This window comes from Rattus norvegicus, chromosome 4 (genome assembly GCF_021556685.1).
Source record: "Rattus norvegicus strain SHRSP/BbbUtx chromosome 4, alternate assembly SHRSP_T2T, whole genome shotgun sequence".
Lineage (NCBI taxonomy): Eukaryota > Metazoa > Chordata > Mammalia > Rodentia > Muridae > Rattus > Rattus norvegicus.
Genome location: NC_141537.1, coordinates 125,581,124 through 125,603,311, shown reverse-complemented (window position 1 = coordinate 125,603,311; position 22,188 = coordinate 125,581,124). Strand labels below are relative to the sequence as shown.

At 50.4% G+C, this 22,188-nt stretch overlaps 1 protein-coding gene across 3 annotated transcripts in view; it reads left to right on the top strand.

The window, feature by feature from the left end:
• Positions 1-3,060: 3,060 nt before the first annotated feature.
• The window catches only part of Grip2 (glutamate receptor interacting protein 2), an 85,121-nt gene continuing 65,993 nt past the window's right edge, over positions 3,061-22,188 (top strand). For all 3 annotated transcript variants that reach the window (XR_015685255.1, XR_015685252.1, XM_087655811.1), the window contains exon 1: positions 3,061-3,309. Coding sequence is in view for 1 of the 3 variants with exons in the window: in XM_087655811.1 (XP_087511937.1) it covers positions 3,255-3,309 (55 nt within the window). In the remaining 2 variants the exon portion in view is untranslated. The remainder of the gene's footprint in view (positions 3,310-22,188) is intronic.

The following is a 22,188-nucleotide window of genomic DNA, read 5'->3' as shown; positions in this document are numbered from 1 at the left end:
CCAGCTTTTTGATCAGCTGGCCCAACAGCCTTCCCCACGTGGCTACTGTTCTTCAGAGTACCTCACACTTCCATAGTGCCTTCTCTGTGAGGCACACGGCAGACACCTTATTCATGTAAACTCATTCAGTTCTCATGCCCACTCTCTGCCAGCAGGGATGAGCTTATCCCTCTTTTACAAAGGACACAACTGAGGCCTAGTTAGAAAGTTATCAGAGGCCATGTCTCAGTTAGAAGGTCAGGCAGCACATTGCCCCATTATTTTTCCTTCCATTTCTGTTCCCTTGGATGCAACTCATCAACTGGGTGTCCTGGGATGTTGCTTCTCCTTGCCCCATAGCCATGTGCATTATATTGGGGTTCTGTTCATAGAAACCCACTGCAATCCAAAAGTATCCTGGATTGAGAACGCCTAGAACATGCCTGACCTGTGGCCCACCGTAGCTCAGCTGCAGCTTTCTGCAGATGTCAGGCCATGTCCCTCACGGTTGGGACGGACAGAGCTGAGTACCTTACCGTCAACTACCGCCCAGAGCAAAGAGCAGCATGTTTGCTTTCTACAAAGCACATGTGTCACTTCTACACCACCATCAAGTCAACAAGTCCCAAGCCTGCCCATCCTAACTCAGGGGCTATCTGTGTATTTACATGCTGCTATCAGTTGTCCCAAAGATGCGCACTTTAAAGACTGGGTCTCCAGCTTGGCACTCAAGGGAAGTGGAGAGATGTCAAAGGGCTGGAGTCCAGCAGTCTTTAGGTTATTAGAAACATGCTCTTGTAGGGGCTAATTCAGGTCCTGCTTTCCGCCTTTCACTATCTTCCTACTCCCAAGAGCTCTGCCAAGATGTGTGCCACCACAAGCTCCACACAGTCAGGTCAGGTGATTGTGGCTTGAGACCTCCAAAGCCATGAGTGAAAACCAACAGCTTCTCTCGATCAGTCGGATGACTTCAGCTGCATTAGAGTAACTGACTAAACCCACCTCCCAAACTGGGGAGGGGCAGCCTTCACTCATCCCACTGGTGAGGACCCATGCCAGCTCAAGTTGCAGATACCAGGAACCATCAAGGGAATATCCCAGAGGATCCCAGCTCCAGTTGTCAGCCACCCTGCACCCTATCCCACCCTTGATGTCATTGTAGGATTGTTACATATCCTTTTTGCCCAAATTCTTACCTACACAATTCACAATCGTGATGAAATGGCCGTATTACAAGACAGCCAGTAGCCTGTTCTGCAGCAAAGGACACTGAAGACCCTCCCCACACAGGCTGCCCCCTACCCTCTGCCGCTGCCTCCTGAGTGCATTGGCCTCTTCTGGGGGCCCTGTCTGAGCATAGGGATCTTCCCCTCTTCCGTCAGCAAATCTACCCCATCCTCCTTGGAACTTTGGCATTCTAGCCATAGAGACCATGGTTCTGGGCACGGACAGGAGAAACCTGCAGTCCTACTGCATGGACACTCACTCCTCTGGTGGGTGAACAACTCCCCAGGGATATCCACTCTCCCATGGGATACACATCCATTAGGCCTAGTTCTGGAATTCACTTTGCAAACTTGAGTCTGGCTGATCTGCCCCTCCCTGGCTCTCTGCCTCAGTCCTGCTGAGTGGAGTGATTAATGGTTTGGAATGAATAGCAGGCTGTGATGGGATCCATCAAGGGTTGTTAGGAGCACAAATTAGTGACAAGCATATATGTCAGGCTTCATGGGTAGTGCTGACTGGGGTTGCCTTGCAGCTGGGCAGACCCAGATTTAAATGTCAGTTCTGCTAGCTCCTGGCTGTGTGGCATTGGGCATTGTGCTTAAACTTTCTGAGCCCTAGTATCTTCATTTGCTAAATGGGGCCAATTACAGCCACCTTATAAAATAGTTGAGGATCTGAAGTCATACTCTTTTTTTCAAAGGTACTCCTTCTGAAGGCCAGAGTTTAAATGGATGGGTTGATAGATCAAGCTCCCGATTCTGCCACGAGATTCCCTTCTAGAACACAAGCTCCTGGTTTCAGCCTGACTTGATCTGCTGGGACATCATGATGTTCTCAGATTTGTAGCTTCAGAGAGTGAGGTGGTTCAGAGAGATTAGTGATTTCCCCACAGATATAGTTAAGCTGACAGACCCAGGCACCAGGTGGAGGCTGTGCACCTTCCCATCACTCTGGGATAGGTTGCTCTGTGCAGATCCCCTCTTTGCTGCTGACCAGAGAGACTCCTGTACCCTTCCTTTCCACACCTGGCTGTTCTAAGCTGTTCCTCAGAGCTGAGATCTGCCAAGCCCAACGGCTGCCAGCCTAGTTGGGTGGAACCATTCCTAGGTTCAGAGACAAACCCAGCAGATATCCTCCCACTCCCCCACCGCCACCCGGAGATCTTCAGACAATCATCTTCAGACAAGTGCTATCCTTCCTGAGCCTTTCTGTCTTCACTTACACAATCCAAGCCTCAGGCCTCCCTCTAGAGCCGGAAGGAGCCAGGCCTCAGGGCAGGGTCCTGGATGCCTTTTGCCTGTCATAGATAAAGCTGGAGGTCATTGATTCATTTAACAGTCACCTATTCCCTTCACTAATTTCCTCATTGATTATTTCATGCCCTCATTCATTTATTCAGTCACTTGTTCACACCCCTACAGCCTATTACCCACTGGTTCATTTGTTCACCCATCCGTTCATTCACCCAGGCACTTGTTCATTTCTTACTAACCCACTCATTCCCCATGCATGCATTCATTTATTCGTCCATGCATTCATTTGTTTACTCTCTCATCCATTTATTCATGATGCAATCATTCATTCATCCTTGCATTCACATATTCATTCCTTTACTTACTGACCTGTTCGTTCGTTCGTTCGTTCGTTCGTTCGTTCGTTCATTCATTCATTCATTCATTCATTCATCTATCCATCCATGCACGTATGCATACATTCCCCCCACGCAATCGTTCATTCATGAATCCTTGAGTGCAGAGCGCTGGGGCGGGAGGCCGGCGCTGGCAGGTTGCGGGTGCGAGGCCCTCCTCCTCCGGGCGCCCCTCCCGCCCGGCTCCCGCGCCGCCCCACCCCGCCCCCGCCGGGAAAGCGCGCGCTCTCGGGGAGCCGCTGCTCAGCCGCGGGCGGGCGCGGGAGCCGGAGCGGAGCCGGCGGCATCTACCGAGCCGGCCGCTCATGCCCCGCGCGCTGGGCCCGCGGCCTCCGGAGCCCTGCGCTGCGCCCGGCCAGGCGGGGACGAGGCCGGGTGGAACCGCCCGGCGGATGCGGGGATGCGGGGCTGGCGCAGGAACCTCGCGCTCTGCTTGCAGCGGCTGCCGGACGAAGGTAGGACGCGGGCACGGAGGGGCCGGGTGTCCCTGGGGCCGGAGGGTCACCGCGGGACGCGCGTTTTGCTCAGAGCTGGACAGGACCGCGGTGCGCACAGCCGCAGAGGAGCTGGGCCATTAGCAACCACGTGCCTCCTCCTCCGCGCCGCCCGCGGGGCCCGGACCGCAGGGACCCGGATCCGACCGAGCTAGGCGCCCAACTTTCCTGCGCACTCTGGGCCTGCGGCACTGAGCGCACCCGGCGCCCGCAGCAACCCAAGTTATAAAGAGACCGGCGCTGACGAGGGTCCCTGCCGGGTTTCCCCTGCCGCAGCGCTGCGACGCCGCACCTCCAGGCTGCCCCTCCCCTTACCTGTTGTCTTCACCACCCGCAGGGTAGAGGATGAGGGTGAAGCGGCAGTGGGAGGACTTACGCCGGACTGTCACCGCGGAGCAAAGTTTGGGTTTGGTGCTAATTAAGAATTGCTAGGGCCGCGAGTCTCGGACCAGGTGAAGCAAAAGGCAGCAGCCATCCCCCACACTATAGCTCAAATTTGAGGGCGACACTGGGTGGCACGAACACTGCCTCACACCTGCCCCTGTCTTTAACCTTCACAACCACCTCTCGGGGGCGCTGTGATTCTTTCCACTTTACAGGTGAGACTGGCCTCAGAGAGGTGAAGCCTGCTTCCCAAGGTCACACAGCCCGGAAGTGGGGATAGTTGGGATGTGAACTTCAATCTATGAGACCCAAACGCTTTAGGTGTCTTTTAGCTCCCACGTTGAAATTTTCAGTCTTCATTTCCTAAGCTTGCTGAGGAAAAGTGGGCCTGTAGAATTGGTCCTGCCCATCTGTTCTGCTTAGACCCCCATAACCTATCAAGCCTGAGTTGGTGCCTGTGATGCTTGCGGGCCTAGCACTTAGAAACTGAACGGCAGATCCAGGCACTTTAGGAACACAGGGGGGAAGTTTCTTGCCTGAGGTGAAGAAGGAGGCACTTAGTAGGGCTGTCAGCTGGGGGTATGAAGTGCTCGCAGGGAGCCAGCAAACCAAGAAGGAATTCTAGCTCAGCCAGGAGCACACCACTCACCTTTAGACAGATATGGGCTTTCTGAAAACAGCTAGGTCTTTTCTGAGGCCTTAGTCCTGACCAGACACATAGCTCAGAGCCAGCTTTGAAGTTGGGAGCTGTAATGTTCTGTGGGGAAAGTGCTGTTCTCTTGTTCAGCCTACTCTATGCACAGGTCCTGTGACATATGTACATAGAGCACCCTGTGATGCACAGTACAGGATATGTGTGGAAGCAAGTAGTTGGCATGTACTCCATGAACATGGAGTGTGTATGAGGTCTGTGACACCAGGGAGGGATGGGTTCACAGATGCCTGTGAGACCTTTGCCTGCCTTGGGTGCCTTCTGTTGGACAAAGGCCATTCACTTGGTGACAGGCAGCACTCAGCCTTTCCTGGAAAATCTTAGTTGGGGTTGATCCTTGACTTCAGCGATACAGCAGGGGGGTGCCTGATGCAGCCATCTCGAGACAGGAAATTACTATTTTAAAGAGACAAGATCTCCGGCTTTCTCTGGGCTACAGGAAAATTGGTTCTCATAGGTTTCCCACTGATGCGAGGCTCTGAGATGTGAGGTCCCGCTGGACAAGAGGCTGGGTGGTGGGAGGTAAGCTAAGCTGAGGACAGAAGAGATACAGAGACAGGGCCCCTGGCTTCTATCAAAGAGGAGCTTTACCCAGACAAAGGGATGTTTTGAACAAGACTGACTCCTCTGGGTGCCTTGCTGGGTAATGTAAGGCCTCTGGGACTAGACTCAAGTCTGTCTAACACTCTGTCCTAGTTTGCTTACCTATTGCTGTGATAAACGTCATAACCAAAAGCAACTGGGGGGGGGTTATTTTGCTTCTCGGGTTACAGTCTATTATAGTGGGAAACCAGGGCAGTAACCCAGGGCAGGAATCTGGAGACAGGAACTGGTAGAGACCTTGAAGGAAGTGCTGCTTCTTGTCTTGCTCCTTGGCTCATGCTTAGTTGCCCTTTTAAAATATAGTCTAGGCTTGCATGCTCTGTGACGTTACTGCTCACAGTGGGCTGGGCCCTCCAACGTTAGCAATCAATAAAATCCTCACAGCTATGCCCATGGAAGCAATTTCTTCATGGAGGTTCTGTCTTCCAGGTGACTCCTGCCTTGTGTCAGATTGACAGCTGAAGCTATTGTAGTCAGCCATGAGACCTAGGTCATGCTAATCTCCCACCCCTTTCCTTTTTTAGTGTTAAGCATTGAACAGGGACTCTCATGCATGCTGGGTCAGCTCTCCAGCCTGTTTTGCAGCTTTACTTTGTCCTTCACCCTGCAGGTGTCATGAAGGGTTCCCTACTGTCCTATCCTAGTGTAGGGACAGTACACAATAGGAGGGCTTCCTTCCTGATAGTTACAGCTGAGTTGACCTTAGATTTGGGGAAGCAATCTAGTACTGATTGGTGGAGTTTATGCTGAGTGGCCTCTGTGAGGGTCTTCATTGCTATGACCCGGGGGACAGCACAGGGCACTGTCTATTGTATGGCTAATTGGTCACTGCCTGGCCTTGCACTCTGAGGTTGACTTCAAGCAACAGCACCACTCAGGACCATTTTTAGGGCCTGGAGTCGTGACCAGGTTCTTGGAAGGGGGAAACACATGGCCATGCAATTGTGGGGAGAGTTATGTGATACTTGCTTCCAGAAGCTCACTGTGTGTGTGTGTGTGTGTGTGTGTGTGTGTGTGTGTGTGTGTGTTTGAGAGAGAGAGATGCTCTAGTGAACCTTCACCTCAAACTTTATGTTCCTACAGACAGTGACACATTCTCTTCTATTCATTGCAACAAATGCTTCATGAAAGATTCCTCCCATACACACACATGCACACGCCAACCAGTGACTGTGTGTTAGAAACACCAAAGCTGATCTTTAGCGGAAGTTACTTCAGTCTGACAGACATCCATGCACACGCCAACCAGTGACTGTGTGTTAGAAACACCAAAGCTGATCTTTAGCGGAAGTTACTTCAGTCTGACAGACATCCAAGGTACCCAGTGCTTGGAGGACGGTACTGAGAGATGAGAAGAGACCCTGTGCACCTCAACTGAGATGGTCAGCTGTCTGCAGCAGCATCTTCTGTGGTTGGCCTGATTTGGGTTGCTCCTTTGTTGATCCTTCCTACTCTCTGACAGCCTCTCATAGTGTTAATCAGAGGTTATCAGAAGATGCCCATCCTTCTCCACAGAGATGGGGAATGAAGCAGCAGCAGCCAGTATGTCTAGGGCTCTGTTCTGTGTGGAGGGTCCCACTGTGAACAAAGACCTGCCGGGGGGAGGGACAGATAAAGCAGTGTACAAGTCAACGAGGAGGGACAGCTTCAGAGTGGGGGAGATGTACTGCGAAGTCCCAGTAGGAGAGATTTCTTCAGGCAAAGTGCAGGTGGTCCCAAAAGGTGACTTCAATTGCCTGAAGAATAAGAAGGCTCAGCCAGGCGCAGAGCAGAGGAGCAGTGGTTTGGGGCAGAAGCAGCCAGTGCACTAGAGAGGATGGCTGTTCAGGGGTCATACATGTTGGGCCATGTGATTGGGCAGCAAGGAAGGAGGCAGGAGGAAAAATGATGAGCTGAAAGACTGAAGGAGTCCAGATCTTGAGATACAAGATGTACAGCCCCAGTGGCAGGGACTTTGGTGAGAACCTTGGGAGAACTTAACCCAAGCCTGGGCTGGCCCCACAGATAAGCAGGATCCCGAGTAGTGTGAATAGCAGCTGGGCAAGACATCCCAAACAGAGGTTTGACCCAGTATGGGGCAGATGCAGGAGGAAAGCTGTGGGAGCCGAAGCTTCTACAATAGGCCCGAGGAGGCTCCGGGAGCTGTCCAGGGTGCTGACAGGCGCGTGCCAAGTGTCTGGAATTACAGGCTGTTAGGATGGCATGCAAGTGCTTGTGCACGCACACGCCTGTGTCCTGTGGTACCCAGCGAGCTGATGTGTCCCTGTGTCGGTTACCTAGGAGACAACGGGAAAGATGATAGGATGGAATGTGATTGGCTACTCACTTCTGCTGCTCATCTCTCTGTCAGACCCGCAGGCAGGGGTTACAAATGGTCCTTGTGGGCATGCCAAATGCCGGAGAGAGCCTTGGATGCTCACAGCCCCAGGCCCTCTGCATGAGCGCGGCTGCCAGTGCGTGCCATGCACGCAGCTTGAACAAAGCGGCATCTGGAGCTGATGAACGTCCTGCTGTGAAACATCTGCTCAGGGCTTTAAATCAGGTAGTGGGGACCCGATAAATTTAAGAAGAACTAGCCAGACTCGGGAAGGAATCTTTTGTTTGGTTTTAATAACTGAATGTCAACACCCAAGCTGATTTTAAATGCCTCCTTGGGCCTCCAAAATTGCAAATAAGGCTTTGAACGGCGGAAGTTATTTCCCATGACGAGGCGGGTGATGTCAGTGAATGGCTGCCCCGCCCCCACCTGGCCCGCTGGGTGATGTGAAGCTGTGATTGGGCTTTGCCTTCCCTCCCCGTCTTTAGAACATTTCCTTTTCTTGTACATTTGAGTGAAGAGATCTACATTCTCCTTGGAAAGGTGTCAGGGGAACAAAGCTACGGGCCACCTTTCCATAGAAATTGAGGGGTGGAAGTGGGCAATCATTTAAACAACAAATAAACAAAGGAAAAAAAACAGAAATTGTCTCTAAGGCAATTAAGTTTAGCCCTCTCCATCCTTTCTCCCATGCACTCTTCAGAGTGTCAGGAGATAAGACCAGTGAGGAAGGAATCAAAGTTCCCCCTGCTCCTGGCTCCTGTGTCTTTAGCTGAAGTTTTAACATGCCCTGAACAATACTTCTCAGCCTCTTCCTTATTTTTAGAGAGGACAATAACAAAAAAAAATCCTACCCTAAAGCCTTCCTGTTAGTGACTGTCTTTGATCCTAGCACTTGAGGCCAGACTAGTCTACATCTTGACCTGGCTCCCGACCAGCCATAGTTATATAGCACAACGAGACCTTCAGTCCTCTGCCTTGTCCTCAGCTTCCCCACCATCTCTCAGCAGATCCATTTAAACTATATAAACATCACCCCTGGTGCTCCAGGACTCAAAGTCAAGACAAGAGGAGCTAAAGGGAGTCTAAGGCTTCTTCACTCTTTGTCACTTCCATTGGACCAGATTGACCTTCCATTGTTCGCTGGTCACTTCCTTGACCTATGCCTGACAACACATAAGAGGGAAGGCGGGGGAGCTGTCTGCAGCGGGCACCTGTTGTGAGCCAGAGTCTGGGCTTCCTTTCTCACATTCTTCCTGTGAGGATGCCCACAAGAGTTCAGTGAAGCTTGGGGAGGAGAGATCACCTGGTCTGAGGCAGAGGTTGCCAGGGCATCGCTGCTAAACCGAAGACTCTTTTCCCAGCCAGCCGGTGTGCAACACCTGCCCACCCAGTCTTGCTCCCACTTAAACCTCTATTGCAGACTACCACATGGGTACCAGTACCAACAATTGTTCCTAAGCTGTGTGACTATGCTTGAGGACTTTGCCTCTGAGCCTCACTTGTCTTGTCTGTGAAATGGGGGCATGAACAGTATCCAGGTGGAGAAGTTGGGAGAAGCTAAAGAGATGAAGGTGGGAGAGGGGCGGGGTCCTTGTGAGATAGTAGAAGAGAAATGAAGTCAGAGCCTAGTTAGGGAGAGCCAACTAGGACCAAATGTCCTTCTGTGCACCAGGGCCAACCTTGGGGGTCAGAGGCCAATATTGTATGCTTCTATATTGGAACAGGATAAAAATCACGTCCTATCATCTTTACAACTTGAAATTATTTAAAAAAAACTGTATGTGGGTATACATGAATGCTGGTGCCCATGGAAGGCACCCCGGAAGCCCCTGAAGCTGAAGTTCCAGGCAATTAGTTGTAAGCCGCCTGATACAGTTTGCAGGAATCAAACTCAGGACCTCTGAAAGAGCAGCCAGAGCTCCATCGTTGAGCCATCTCTTCAGCACCATATACTTTAAAAAGCAAAGCAAAACAAAACAAAACAATTAAAATAATCTCAGACAGAAACCCCTTTAATTAAAAAAAAAGATAAAATATTTGAAAGAAGTTATAAAAAGTTTTTAATGCCTTGGGCCAGACAGCACCTATGGTTACTTGCTGAGCCCCTGTTTCCTTCCTGGGAAAAATAAGATAACTCTCCCTAGGGAAGTGACTTGTGGACGAAATGAAATCAAGCAAAAGAGGAAATACTAGCCATTAGGGAAAGCAAGTCTCTCACTCTTTAAAGACTAGTAGCGCATGAGGGGATGCTGAACATCACTGTTGCTGGGGGATGGCACGTGGACATAATCCCGCACTACTGTACCTCTGCCAGAATGTCACCCTGAGACTGGCAACAGAGAATGCGGCTACCTGACTGGGGTGGGAGAGCAAGAGCGGCCACTTTGGAAGTCAGTCTGTTCACCTCTTAGAGAAGAGCCCATACCCTGACCTGAATGTGGGGGGGAGGGGGAGGAGCTGTCCAGTAACACTGGAACTGGACAGGGTGAGAGAAGGCACCTCAACATCAATGGCTCCCAAGTGTGCTGCGGGTCATGCTCTGCGCTCTTTCCAGGTTAACTATCAGTTTTCGTGGCAGCCCTGTGAAGGAAGTACTTGTTTTGGCTTTTTTTTTTTTTTTTTTTTTTTTTTTTTTTTTTTTTTTTTGGCAGCGCTGGGATGGAAGCCAGGGCTTTGCACATAGCAGGCAAATGCACTACCGCTCAGGCATCCGTTTAATGTGTAGCCCAGTCTGGCCTTGAACTCTCAATTCTCCTGCCTCAGTCTCTAAAGTGCTGAGATTTCAATCAGGCAGCAGCATGCCTGACTGAGGTAGACACTATTTTTAATCCTATTTTTCAGACGAGGAAACTGAGGCAGAAAGGCTGAGTGGCTTTCAAGGGTACAGACAGTGAGGAGCAGGTCTGGGCCTGAACCCAGGCTGCAGGCCCAGGGTTTGTTTTGCACCACACCATCTTCCCTGGGTGTCCACATCCTGCCCTTGAGAGCCTTTCTTGATTGGGGATTGGTTCCTCTCCTCCGGGACTATGGCCTGTAGAGCTTGATCCCAGGACAGTGAGTCCTACCTCTGTCTGGACACTGTAAACAGAGGGTGACTCACCAGGCCAGAAGAGCAGAAATGGCGAAGGCTGGCTAGAAGGCAGGGCTTGTTTGACTCTCTGTGGCTTGAGATATCAGTTGTTAACTTTTAAATGGCAGGAGAGGTTTCACCCAGCTTCAAAGATATGGCAGCCCTGAACTTCCACTCCTGCTGTCCTCTGGAGTCATGTTGCCATACTCTACCCCCAGCCCAATCAGCTATCTCTCATAGGCTCAGCCTATAGCACGCCAGAGGAATTTGGACTTCATTCTTTCTCAGATACTTGGGGTTTCAGGCAGGAGGGTGGCATCTCCTGGAAGCTTCCACCGGCTGCAAGAGGGCGGAGTTAATCAGACTTAGGGGAATACTAAAAGGACCACATTGAGAGCGGGGCTTGCAGGGTTTTATTTTATCTTTCTGCTCCTCATTACAGTTCCGACAGACTACCAGTTTGTTATCAGTTAGGGAAACAGAAACTCCAAAGCAAACAGGAAAAATGGAATCAAAAACAGTAAAAAGGTGAGTATGGTAAAAGAAACCACCCACTAGGTTCAGGCAGAGTCCGGGGCCAGGAAGAAGAAGCATTCATGGCACATGGTACTGGTAGAGGATATCCTGAGTGTAAAAAGATCCCTCCAGTCAGTGAAAAGAGACAAGAAATCTAGACGGGGGCAACATCTGAGTAGGGAGGGCGAGATGAAAGATGGTCGCCGCACTGTGTTTGGTAATTGTTATGGTAGCGTTGGTGACACTCGTAGTGACAATAGCTCAGTATCAATTTTTTTCTTCCTTCCTTTCTTTCCTTCTTCCCTCCTCTCTTTCTTCTTTCATCTGTGTATGCATGCATGTGTGCATGTTTGTAACCCCAGCTGTCTTGGAATTCACTCTGGAGACCAGGCTGACCTACAACTCAGAGATCTACCTGTCTCTGCCTCCCAAGTGCTTGGGTTAAAGGCATGTGGCACCGCCGCTTGGCCACAATATCATTTTTCTTAAAGATTTATTTTTCAAAAGACTTTATTTATGCGTGTGGGTGGTTCTACCTGCAGGTATGTTTGTGCACCATGTGCATGCAGTGCCCTCGCAGACCAGAAGAGGGCATCAGATCGCCTGAACTGGAGTTAACAGTCATGAACTGCCATGTGAACAAGGGAACTGAACTTGGGTCCTCTGCCAGAACAGCAGTGTTCTTAGCTACTGAGCCAGCTCCAGCCCCATAATATCAAGTTTAACGTTTTTATTTATTACTGTGTGTATGAAAGTACACCTTTCCAAAGCTTAGGTATGAAGGTCAGAGGACAACTTTGAAGAGTTAGTTCTTGTCTTTTGCATTTACATGGGTTCTGGGAGAAGGACGTGGGTCATCTGGCTTTCACTGTTGCTTGGTAAGGGTCTTCACACACTGGACCATCTTAGTAGCCCCAGCACATTGGTTTTAAGAGGCGATGTAAACACGGGTGGTGGCGGCGGTGGTGGTGGTGGTGGCACATACCTTTGATCTCAGCACTCAGGAGACAGAGGCAGGTAGATCTCTCATTTCAAGGGCAGTCTGCTCTACGTAGTGAGTTCTAGGACAGCCAGGGCTACACAGGGAAACGAAGAAGAGATGCAAAAGTCCATAGCACCCAGTGTTGGTGAGAGCCTGGGGGAAGCAGGCATTGACTTTACAGTCAGCAGAACCATGTTGGAGGGGATTGGACAGTTACCTGCTAATCTAGAGATGCTAGCATCCATTGATCCTCCCTCCCTTCTCTGAGTATTCTAGAGACCTATCTAGCACGGGGGTGGGGGTGGGGGGTGGGATGAGGTCAGTTTCAATGTGTCCTAGATACTTGCCCAGCTGCTTTAATAAAATACTCTGCCCCAAACCATTTCCTCACCTCTGCTATGCTGGGGAAACACGGTTAGCCATTTCTAACATGTCCTTTCAGAAATACCTTTACCTCAGTGAGCCACTGCTAGTACTGTCTTTCCCCCTTTCCCACCAGGGCTGCCATGCCAGCCCATGCTTCTGCACCCTGCTGTGAAATCTACTGAGCACAGAGACTGGCTAAAACATGAGTGTGCACCTTTGGGGCATGTCTTTATTCCCAGCATTGAGAGAGGGATGGATCTCTGTGAGTTCAAGGCCAGCCTCCTCTACATAGAGAGTTCCAGGACAACCAGGGTTACATAGAGAGACCCTGTCTCAAAACAAATAAACAAAACCTACAGTTGAGTGAGTTCATCTTTGAGGCTGGCACAGGGAGGCCCACTATACCCTACCCCAGCTTAAACAACAGAACCACCAGCACCCACTGCTGCACGGCTCTCTAAATGCTTTTCAACCTTGCCCTGCGCCCCACTATAACATTTTTTATTTTAAAATTGTCTTCATACGCTGTATTTTGATCATATTCCTTCCCTTCCACCAGCTCCTCCTAGATCCATCCCGCCTCCCTACCCACCCAAACAACCAAAGAGCAAAATAATGAAAATCAAAACAAACTAAAAAAAAAAATCAAATAAGGCAAAAACAAAACAAAACACAACAACTCGTAAAGAGCACAAGAAGAGCATGGAGCCTGTTCTGTGTTGGCCAACTGTCCTGGGCGTGGGGCCTGCCCTGGAGAATAGCTATACACCCAGTGATGCTCCATTAGGCTGTCCTGCCTCCTAAGAGTGACTTATTTAGTAGGAAGAGGACTCTTCTGCTGTTCAGAGTCCCTGGTTAGCAAGGGCTTTGGATTCCCTTTCACTGTTGCTCAGCAGGATGGAGAGAGACCTCAGCCCTGGGGGTTGTGGGGGCGGGGTAGGCAATGGATGGGCGTGTGGAAAACTCCAGGCCTTTCTGCTGGGATTCCTCCCAGCCCTGAGAGCCGGGGAATCCCAGCAGGCAGAGAGCCATCCAAACAGCCACCCTTCAGCCAAATGAGCAACTGCTCTCCCCTTCCTGTCCGGGGAGGTAATTTATTTCAGGATGAGAAATGAATTCTCCCATGATGCCTCCCTGCCGGAGACCCTGCAGCCTGAGATTTACAGCCTGCCTTCGGTGCAGAGGGCTGGACACCAGTTTGATATCAGGGGTACAGAGTAGCTGCTTGGGATTGGTGATGTCTTGGATGGCAGGTGGCAGGGGCAGCAGTATTTCACTGTGAGGCTGGGCCAGGCTGAGGCTGCCTTCCTCCGGTGATGCAAAGAGGCCCAGGGAGAGCATGCCTGAGGCCAGCACATAGGACTCACCCTCAGAAACCACTTGGTTTGACTGTCTTAAGGTTCTAGGTGGGGAAGCTGGGTACTGGGTAGAGGTGCACCGGCCAGGGATTCTGAGTGGATTCTTCAGTTGTTTTGTTTCTTCCAAGTAGAAACCAGCTAAACCACAGACCTCACTCAGAATAACTGGGTTTTGGTTTTTGGTGTTTTGAGACAGGTGACAGACACTACGTGGCATTGGCTGACCCGGAACTTGTTATGGAATTCCAGGCTGACCTTGAACTCACAGAGAACTACCTGCTTCTCCTTTCCAAGAGGTGGAGTAAAGGCTTGGGTTACCATGCATAGCCAACTTTGGATCAAAAGCCAGCGATTTCCTGGCACCATAACAGTGACTAAGAGCTTGGTGAAGCCTGCCTGCAGGACCATGCAGGCTCAGCTAGTCGTCTACTAGGGGTTGGTGGGGAGACACCCGTGACAGCCTCCCGAGGAAGAAGGTAGAAAAGAATACCAAAGGCTTCCACTGGTATTTGAATTTTTTCTGTTTCTGTGTGTTATGTGTGATATGTTATTAATAAATGACGGATTACATGTGCCTGGGACTATGGTGACATACATATTGTTTACAGGTGAGGGTTTAAAGCCTAAAGGGTTGGGGGACCATATCTTCCTACCTGTAGGGAAGGTCTCAAGCTGGGTGCTTTGAAGGTGGAAGATGGGGCTGGTCAGGGACAGCTCAGCAGGGAGGTGTATGCACTGCTCTTGCAGAGGACTTGGGTTGGTTTCCCAGCATCAATGTCATTGCCAGGTCCAAAAGAAGTGGGACAAGTAGCTAACTGGGGTGTCTACTAAGGTACCAAAATCTCAGGTCTTCTCACCCCTCCTCCTGCCCTAAAACTTCCCCAGCTCATGGGCTTCCCTTCCCCAGCTTCTCATTCTTCTATAACCTGCCATTTTATCTCTTGGTCCTCCCTTTTGTCTTCCTCTCTAGCCCACCCCTCTCCCTTGGTCTCCTCCACCTGAATTATCTTCCTTGGTCGTGCTTCATGGACAAGTCCCATTATCTGACCATGTTGGATGTGCTGCTGTCTCACTGCTCTGGACTCTTCCAGACTCCTCTGGCATTATTCTCCCTCACATCTACAATAAAAACCTTTCCCTCAACCAGACCTAGGAGCAGTCATATCTCCAGTTTATACATCTGATGCCAAAACCCTCCATTTATACATCCATGTGGCTCACCACTCCAATGCTAGGGGATCCTCTCCCTTCTGGGCTCTGAGGGCCTCTGCACACATGCGCATAGACTCATACATACACAGATAATTTTTAAAGTGTTAAAAAAAGGGTCATTTAGCTAGAGAGTCCATGACTAAATCCTATTGGCATCATAAGAAAGGGAACACACATACACACACACACACACACACATACACACACACACACACACACACACACACACACACACACACACACACACCACATGATATTCCCTATAGCCTTGGGATTTTGCAGGAAAGTCTCCTAAGACTTTACACCCAGATGAATCTCTTTCCTTCATAAAGTCAGCAGCCTTAGGGATTTTTTTTTATCATAGTCAAAAAACAAACTAAGACCTCATTTTACAGCTGAGGAGTGGGAGACTGAAAAGAGGAAAGAGGTTTGCCTGATTCTGTCCTGCTGACCATGGGCATGGCTCTTCCTGGTGAGGAAGGAAACATCACCTTGTAAGGTATTTGCTGGGCATTTAAACCCTTTGAAATAATGAGCAAAAAAGTTAGTTTAAACAAGAGATTCCCACCCAACACATAGGTGCACAATTCTCTGACCTTTGGCTAACATTAAAACAAACAAAAAACAAACCAGCCTTTCGTCATAGTGCCTTTCCGATTCCGGATGTAACTGTTGTTACTGGAGACCATCTTGATAATAAAGACCCAGCGTTCCGAGGCACTCTGTTTGCTCTGTCTCACCACATGCTAGAGAGTCCATGACTAAATCCTAGTGGCTTTATAAGAAAGGGATCTCTCTCTCTCTCTCTCTCTCTCTCTCTCTCTCTCTCTCTCTCTCTCTCTCTCTCTCTCTCTCCACACGCTACGTCTTACCTTTGCTGTGCCTTCACAGGCTTCCCAACGTCAGCACGTTCCTGGGTCATTAAAAGCCTTTCTTGCTGTCCTGTGACCCATCAGGTGAGCATACCAGGCTTGCTTTATTCATAAGCTCCCCTACAGTTGGGCACTAAGGTTAATTCCAGCCTTGCTTATAAAAGCCGTGAGAATTGCAGTCGGCCTGGCAATGGCTCCTCGAAGCTCTCCCCTATGCTATTTCTGGTATTTATCATTTTTAATGGCCACATAGTGACCAGGAGCGCCCGCTGTACTTATTTCTAAACCATTCCTCCCTCTTGTCCCATGTGGCCTTCCCTTCCCCTGTAGGAATGGACTCCCCCACCCACCCACCTTTGAGTGATCTCTGGCAGGGAGGGAAGGATGCATCTCTGTCACCAGGACTCAGGACATTGTTGGTGCCTGCCCTTGGACTAAAGGTGCCGTCTCCCTTCCCATCCTCCACCCACCCACTGCTCAGCTAGCCTGGCCTCAGTGCAGGACAAGCAAGTCTCTGTCCTTGTGAAGCAAGGCAGGTGGGCATGGGAGTTTGGGGGGTTTCGTGGACAATGAATGTATGTTCAAAGAGGGTGAAGGGCTACTCAAAGACAGGGAAGATGGTCTGTCAGACAGGGTGATGTTTGAGCTGACACTAGCCCGGGGAAGACTTGGAAGAGAAGGGTTTCCAATGGTAAGAACCCATGGAGGAATGTGGCCACCATAGGCTTTAGGGAGCTAGAAAGTGGGCTAGGAAACTGGTGAGGCCCCCAGGCCAAAGGCAGTGCTAGGTTCCATGATGCACTGGGTGGGCTCTGCAGGGTTCTAACAGGCTACCATGTGACGTTGCCTGCCACCTACCCCCACCCCCACCTGTTGCTCCTTTGCTGCATTTCTTCAAAAGGAATATCAGTTCGATCCTCCGAGGGAAGCACTGAGGGTAGGGTAGCGGGGTGAGCTAAGGTGACAGTGGGGTCGGCATGTCATTGGTACCTGAGAGCAGCTGTCTTAACTGCCTATGAAGGAAGCCTGGGCTGAGGTCCTGCCCTGGGCTCCACAAGCTACTCTGTGCTCCTTTAAGTGCACAGAGCTGTAACTCAAAGGGCCTCCTCTGACAGGTGCCTTCTGGCAGGCTGGTTGTTACATTTTTAGTCCTTTCCCCTGCTTCCTCACCTCCAGGGTACCGACAGGAGAGCTGTCTTTCCTACCATAGCCACAGTGGTGATCAACGCCTATCAGAGTTCACAGGTGCCCACTCCAGGACATTCAATCAGACATCTTGAAAAATATTCTTTCGCCTCCAAACCCTGCCTCAGTCCCTGCCCATAGGTACCCTGGAGGGAGGTGGAAGGTGGCCCCCTTGGGGACAATCAAAAGCAATTGCCGTGGATCCCCACACTTAATTTAATGAAAAGGCCCTACAGGGAGGCAGAGGCAGCCAGGCAGGGCCTGTGGGCTGAGGGTAGGCTTGATTCCACCGATATTTATGGTGCTTCATAAAAGATCCAGTTTGGCTGATCTGGGACATGGCCAGCCCCAGCTCCTGGCTCAAGGCCTGCAGCCTGGAAGGCAGGTGGTCTGTACTCATGAGGGCTCCAAGCGCTGTGTGCCTGTGCCCCAGTGGCCACCCCTCTCTGAGCTCTGCAGTTTTTGCTTCCTCCCATAGCCCAGTGTTTGGGGCTGGCAGGTATTTTCAAGCATTTCATAGCCATGAGTCTGCTTGCCAGAGCCTGCATTTTTCTCCCAAGGTGCTGTTCCATTTCACAAAGGAGGAAACTGAGGCTACAAGAAGTTCAACATCCAGCAAGCCTGGGGCCAAGGGCCCCTCAAAGGTGGGAGGAGCCTCCATAGTGGGCTAGAAGGCTACCTGGGATTTGAGGGGGTCCTGATTCTTCCACAGCCTTGGCATTGCTCTACCAGGTTTGATTTTTTTTTTCTCAACAGAGAAATGGCCAGGACAGCTAAGGAACTAGTGTGGGCCCACAGCAACTAGAACTAGAGGTGGTGCTGGGGTCAGCCTTGCCTCTGACACACTACACAGGGCTTTCGGCCTCTCTTACCTGGGGCTTACCTCTTCCACTCATCTGCTGTGTGTCTCCAGGCAAGTGAGCTGCTTTCTCTGAGCCTCTGTATCGAGGGTGATAGTGCATGGCTTTCTCAGAGCTGTTACATGAACACATGGATCAGGTGTTGGCCAGCAGCTTTTACTTCAGAGATTCTCATTCCAGGGCTGTGCACACCATAGGGCTGTGCATTCCTCTCAAAGGCTGCCCCCTCGTCCCTCAGTTGCCAACTCTGCTGTTGCAGCCTGCATAGCTCCCGGGGCAGAGGAGGGAGGGAACTCAGTGTGGGCTGTGGTGCAGATGGCAGACAGCTAATTTATTTACCTCTTCCTAATAAATATGCACAACACATAAATAAAATATCCCACTTGTCCCCTTCTACCCCCACCCAGGCAGGCAGCAACAGCCGGTGGCACAGCACAGAAGCCGCCTCTGCTGATAGAGAATGGCCCGCAGCCCGGGTGAGCCTGCTGTAGCCTTCTCCCTGACTCAGACTCCACCCCATCCCTGGCTCAGCTGAGTGTCAGCGGGGCCTTCTGCTTCCCCTGGAGGCAGGCAGGACCTGACCAGACTGTCCTGGGAAGTGGTGAGTGTCTGTGTTGGTCTGATTGTTACTGTTGTGATCAAATTCATTTTGACTCCTGTTCCAGAAGCTATAGTCCAGTCAACTGGCCCAATTGATTTTGAGTCTTTGAGGAGGCAACATTGTGGAAGAAGGACCCAGTGAAGCAAGACTGCTCACCTCATGACAACTAGGGAGCAGAGAGGTGGGAGGGAGGGATGGTGACCAGGCATACTCCTTAAAGGCTTGCTGCAGGGACTCACATCCTCCACCCAGGCCCTCCCTTCCTTGTCTCCATAACACAATGGGGTCAAGAATCCACTGATGGATGAATGCACGATTGAACCAGGGCCCTCACAATCCACCATCCCAAGCCCCGTCACTGGCCTCATGAGCCTCAGGGATGGCTAAGATTCAGACCAAAACAGCTTCCACTGAAACCACTGGCATCCTGTTCTCAGTTGTAATGTACCACAAGGCTGTAGGGACCCACTCATGAGAATTGCACGTTTTGACCTGTCTGCCGTTCTTGTGCTGCCCCACCCCACACCCCATGTCGTGTGTCACCTCAACTGCCCCCCAGCCCTAGTCACACAGCTCTCCTATCCTTCTCATTCTGGAGCTGATCTTAGCTCTAAGATGAGGTAATGAATCCAGGAACTGCTACCCTAGAGCGTGAAGCCGACTAGGAAGGATGGAGAGCAGGCACAGGCTTTAAGTCAAAGGCCTGACACTCCTTGTGCCTCGGAAGAGTCAACAGATTTCTTGGAGTATTGATGTCTTCGTGTGTGAAATGGTCAGTGTTGGTCTAGTAGGGTTTTGTGAGACTTGTGTATCTTTAGTTTTTTCAAACCTTATTTGTAATTTTGGTTCTTAAATGCTTTAAACTCTCCATTGGCCCACCACCCACCAGAGGTAGTGGGAAAGAAAGGATATGGGAAACGTGGACCTGTTTAGAAAGGTTCTTTGGGGCAACTCCCATCTGTGTTGTCTGGAAAATGGCAGTTCAGTTCACAGGTCGGCAATGGCAGCTCGATCCACTCACGAACACTTCACGGATACGCCAGCTGTCCAGTTCGGTAAACATGAATCAGCAGTGGTGGCACTGCCTAGCAGAGACAGCCAGGCCTCAGCCTGAGCTCGAGTCAGGAGGGATCAGGAGGAATGCCAGGAGTTCAGCTGTGCCTCTCTCAGGGAAGCGAAGTTCAGTGAAGACATGAGACCCACAAGTGTTGCACAGCTGGCTTTATAAGCACCTCAGTCATTGTCCTTTGAGTGCTATTTATATCCCTCCAAACATCATGTGTCCTCCACAGGTCTTGCCTCAGCACGTAAGTCTGTCTCAGCTGACATCACTCCGCCAATCAGCCCAAGTCCGAGAAAACAGCAAGAAACTGTAGCACACCACCAGAAGTTTTTTGTTTGTTTGTTTTTGTTTTGTTTTTTGGTGCGTTTCTCTCTATGGAGTCCCGACAAGTGCAGGTCAACTATGCAATGTAAGGCAGACCAATACATGCCTGTTTTTAGCAAAGAATCCGTCATCACCTGTCCTTTCACATGTTTGCTGTAGCAGAACATCCTTTCTCCTGTGTCTGCCTTCACAGATTCCTTCATGAGTCTGCCTTAGTCTTTCACCTGTGTCCACTTCAGGAAAATAGTTCTTCACGTGTTTGCCCCAGCAAAACACCATCCAACTGACTTTCTAAAGAACCCCTAAGTTTCCACTTCAAACTTGTTTCACTGAGCAGCAACTCTACCAGGCACTGCCATAGACCCTGGTGGTTTACCGGAGAATGGGATTCATCAAGGCTGCCAAGTGGATCAACAAACCTATATGCACACGGATGACAGGTCACAAGATGAAAACAATGGGAACATTTAAGAAAGGCTCACTGGTATACACAGCAGAGTTTTGTTCAAGTGTAAAGAATGAAAATACAGGCTGGAGAGAGGACTCAGCATGTAACAGTGTGTCCTGTTCCTGTAGAGGACCTGAGTTCAATTCCCAGCACCATGTTGGGCAGCTGACAACCACCCATAACTCCAGCTCTAAAAGATCCATCACTTACTTCTGGCTTCCAAGGTGTCTTAGTTACTTTTCTTTTGCTGTGACAAAAGTGCAAGCTAGGTAATCCTGTCCGTGAGCCTCACTATTTCTCCTCTTCTCCTCACACCTCCCAGGGAGGCAATGACAGCTAGGTAGCTAGGTAGTATTTAGTTATGTAACAGAAACCCAGTCCCGACTGGAGAGAGACACAGAGACACAGAGACAGAGACTCAGAGAGGGACAGAGAGACAGAGATAGACAGAGATAGAGAGGGAGAGAGCGCTTCTTCCATGTTCACATCAGCTTCAGGAAGGGCTGTATCCAGGGACTCACAGAGCATGTATCCAAACTTTCCCTGTAACACTGTTTCAATTTCAAGCAGCTTATGAGACTCATATCCTTCTACTTTCGCTGGGGTGGGGGTGGGAACACCTGGATGGCTTTAGCAAATGTTCCAGGGCCATCTCCCATTGATCAATTCTGTTGTCTGTCCTTGCTTAGAGAACGGCTGCTTTTGATTGGATGAATTTAGCTAGTTCCCTTCTGGGGAGCAAGGTCAGTCCTTTGAACTGTACATGAGCAAGGAGGAGGGAAATAGGTTGCTCCAGGACAAAGTAAGGGTGGGGTACCAGAAGGAGGCGGTCTACATGGTTTATAGGCACATGACTGTTCATTCGAATGAGAAGGGTGGTACTCCAATACTCTGTATACCAGAGTCTACCATCCGCCTACCCACCGATCCCATGTGTACCTGTTTTTCTGTTCTGTTATTTTAAGTAACTGATTCACTTGACTGTGGAGGGCAAGCTAGGCTGAGGGTTTCTCTGGATGTGTCTTGTTTTATTTGGACTCTTGCTCTGTTATTAAAGCCATTGTTAGCATAATAAGAAAAGGCAATAGGTTTTTCTGAGTGTCTACTCATTCTCCCAACCTCTGCACTGTGGCCCAGCAGTTTGGTAATGAGAGGCAGAGTCTTCCTCAATACCTTGAAGCAGCTTAAGTAAGCATGTTGTTCTTGTCCTCCTGGGACTGTGAGGAGGTTCAGGGACAGGCAGAGGAGGCCACAGGAGAGGAAGAGGGGAGGAGCCAGAATGTTCTCCAGCTACCAAAGTATTAGAGCTCTGAGGGGAAAGGGTTCCCTATGGGAAAGGTATCCTGCCTGTCGGAAGCCAAGGAACACCATAAAGTCACACCACACAACAGACCTCACACAAGAGATTTATTGGGAGGGAAAACCCTGCTCGGGTGAGAAGCAGCAGAGAACTGAGCAGAACACAGGGTTTATCTCGGGATGGCTTTCCAGGATGGAGATTCCCAGGCTGGTTCTTAAGTCCTGGGCTTGGGCTCTTTATTCTGTAGGGCAGAGCTTTACTGCCAGGGGCTGGAGAGACTAGGCCATTCCATTAAGGCTGTTAGAGTGTTCTGTGGGTGGAGCCTGGAGCCTGGAGGTCCTGGGGGCGGGACCTGGGCAGGCTTGGAGTGAGTCCATGGATTAGTTGCAAGTGAATGTTGGTGATGACTTGCTACACACACTCAGCCTGGCCCTACAGGGACCCAGGAGCAGGTTCTGTTCCAGCTGCAAGGCACATGCTGAAGTCTGCAGCCCTGGGAGCATCCTGGCACAGGACAATTTAGCCATCAGCCAAAAGGCACAATGCTATGACAGTGACAAGAATCACAGTGATTAGCGACAGGGGAATCACCTCTTACACATGGCAGTCAAAGCTCCCTCCATACCCCTGTCTGGCATTGAGCATGGCCCAGAGCCACCCCCCT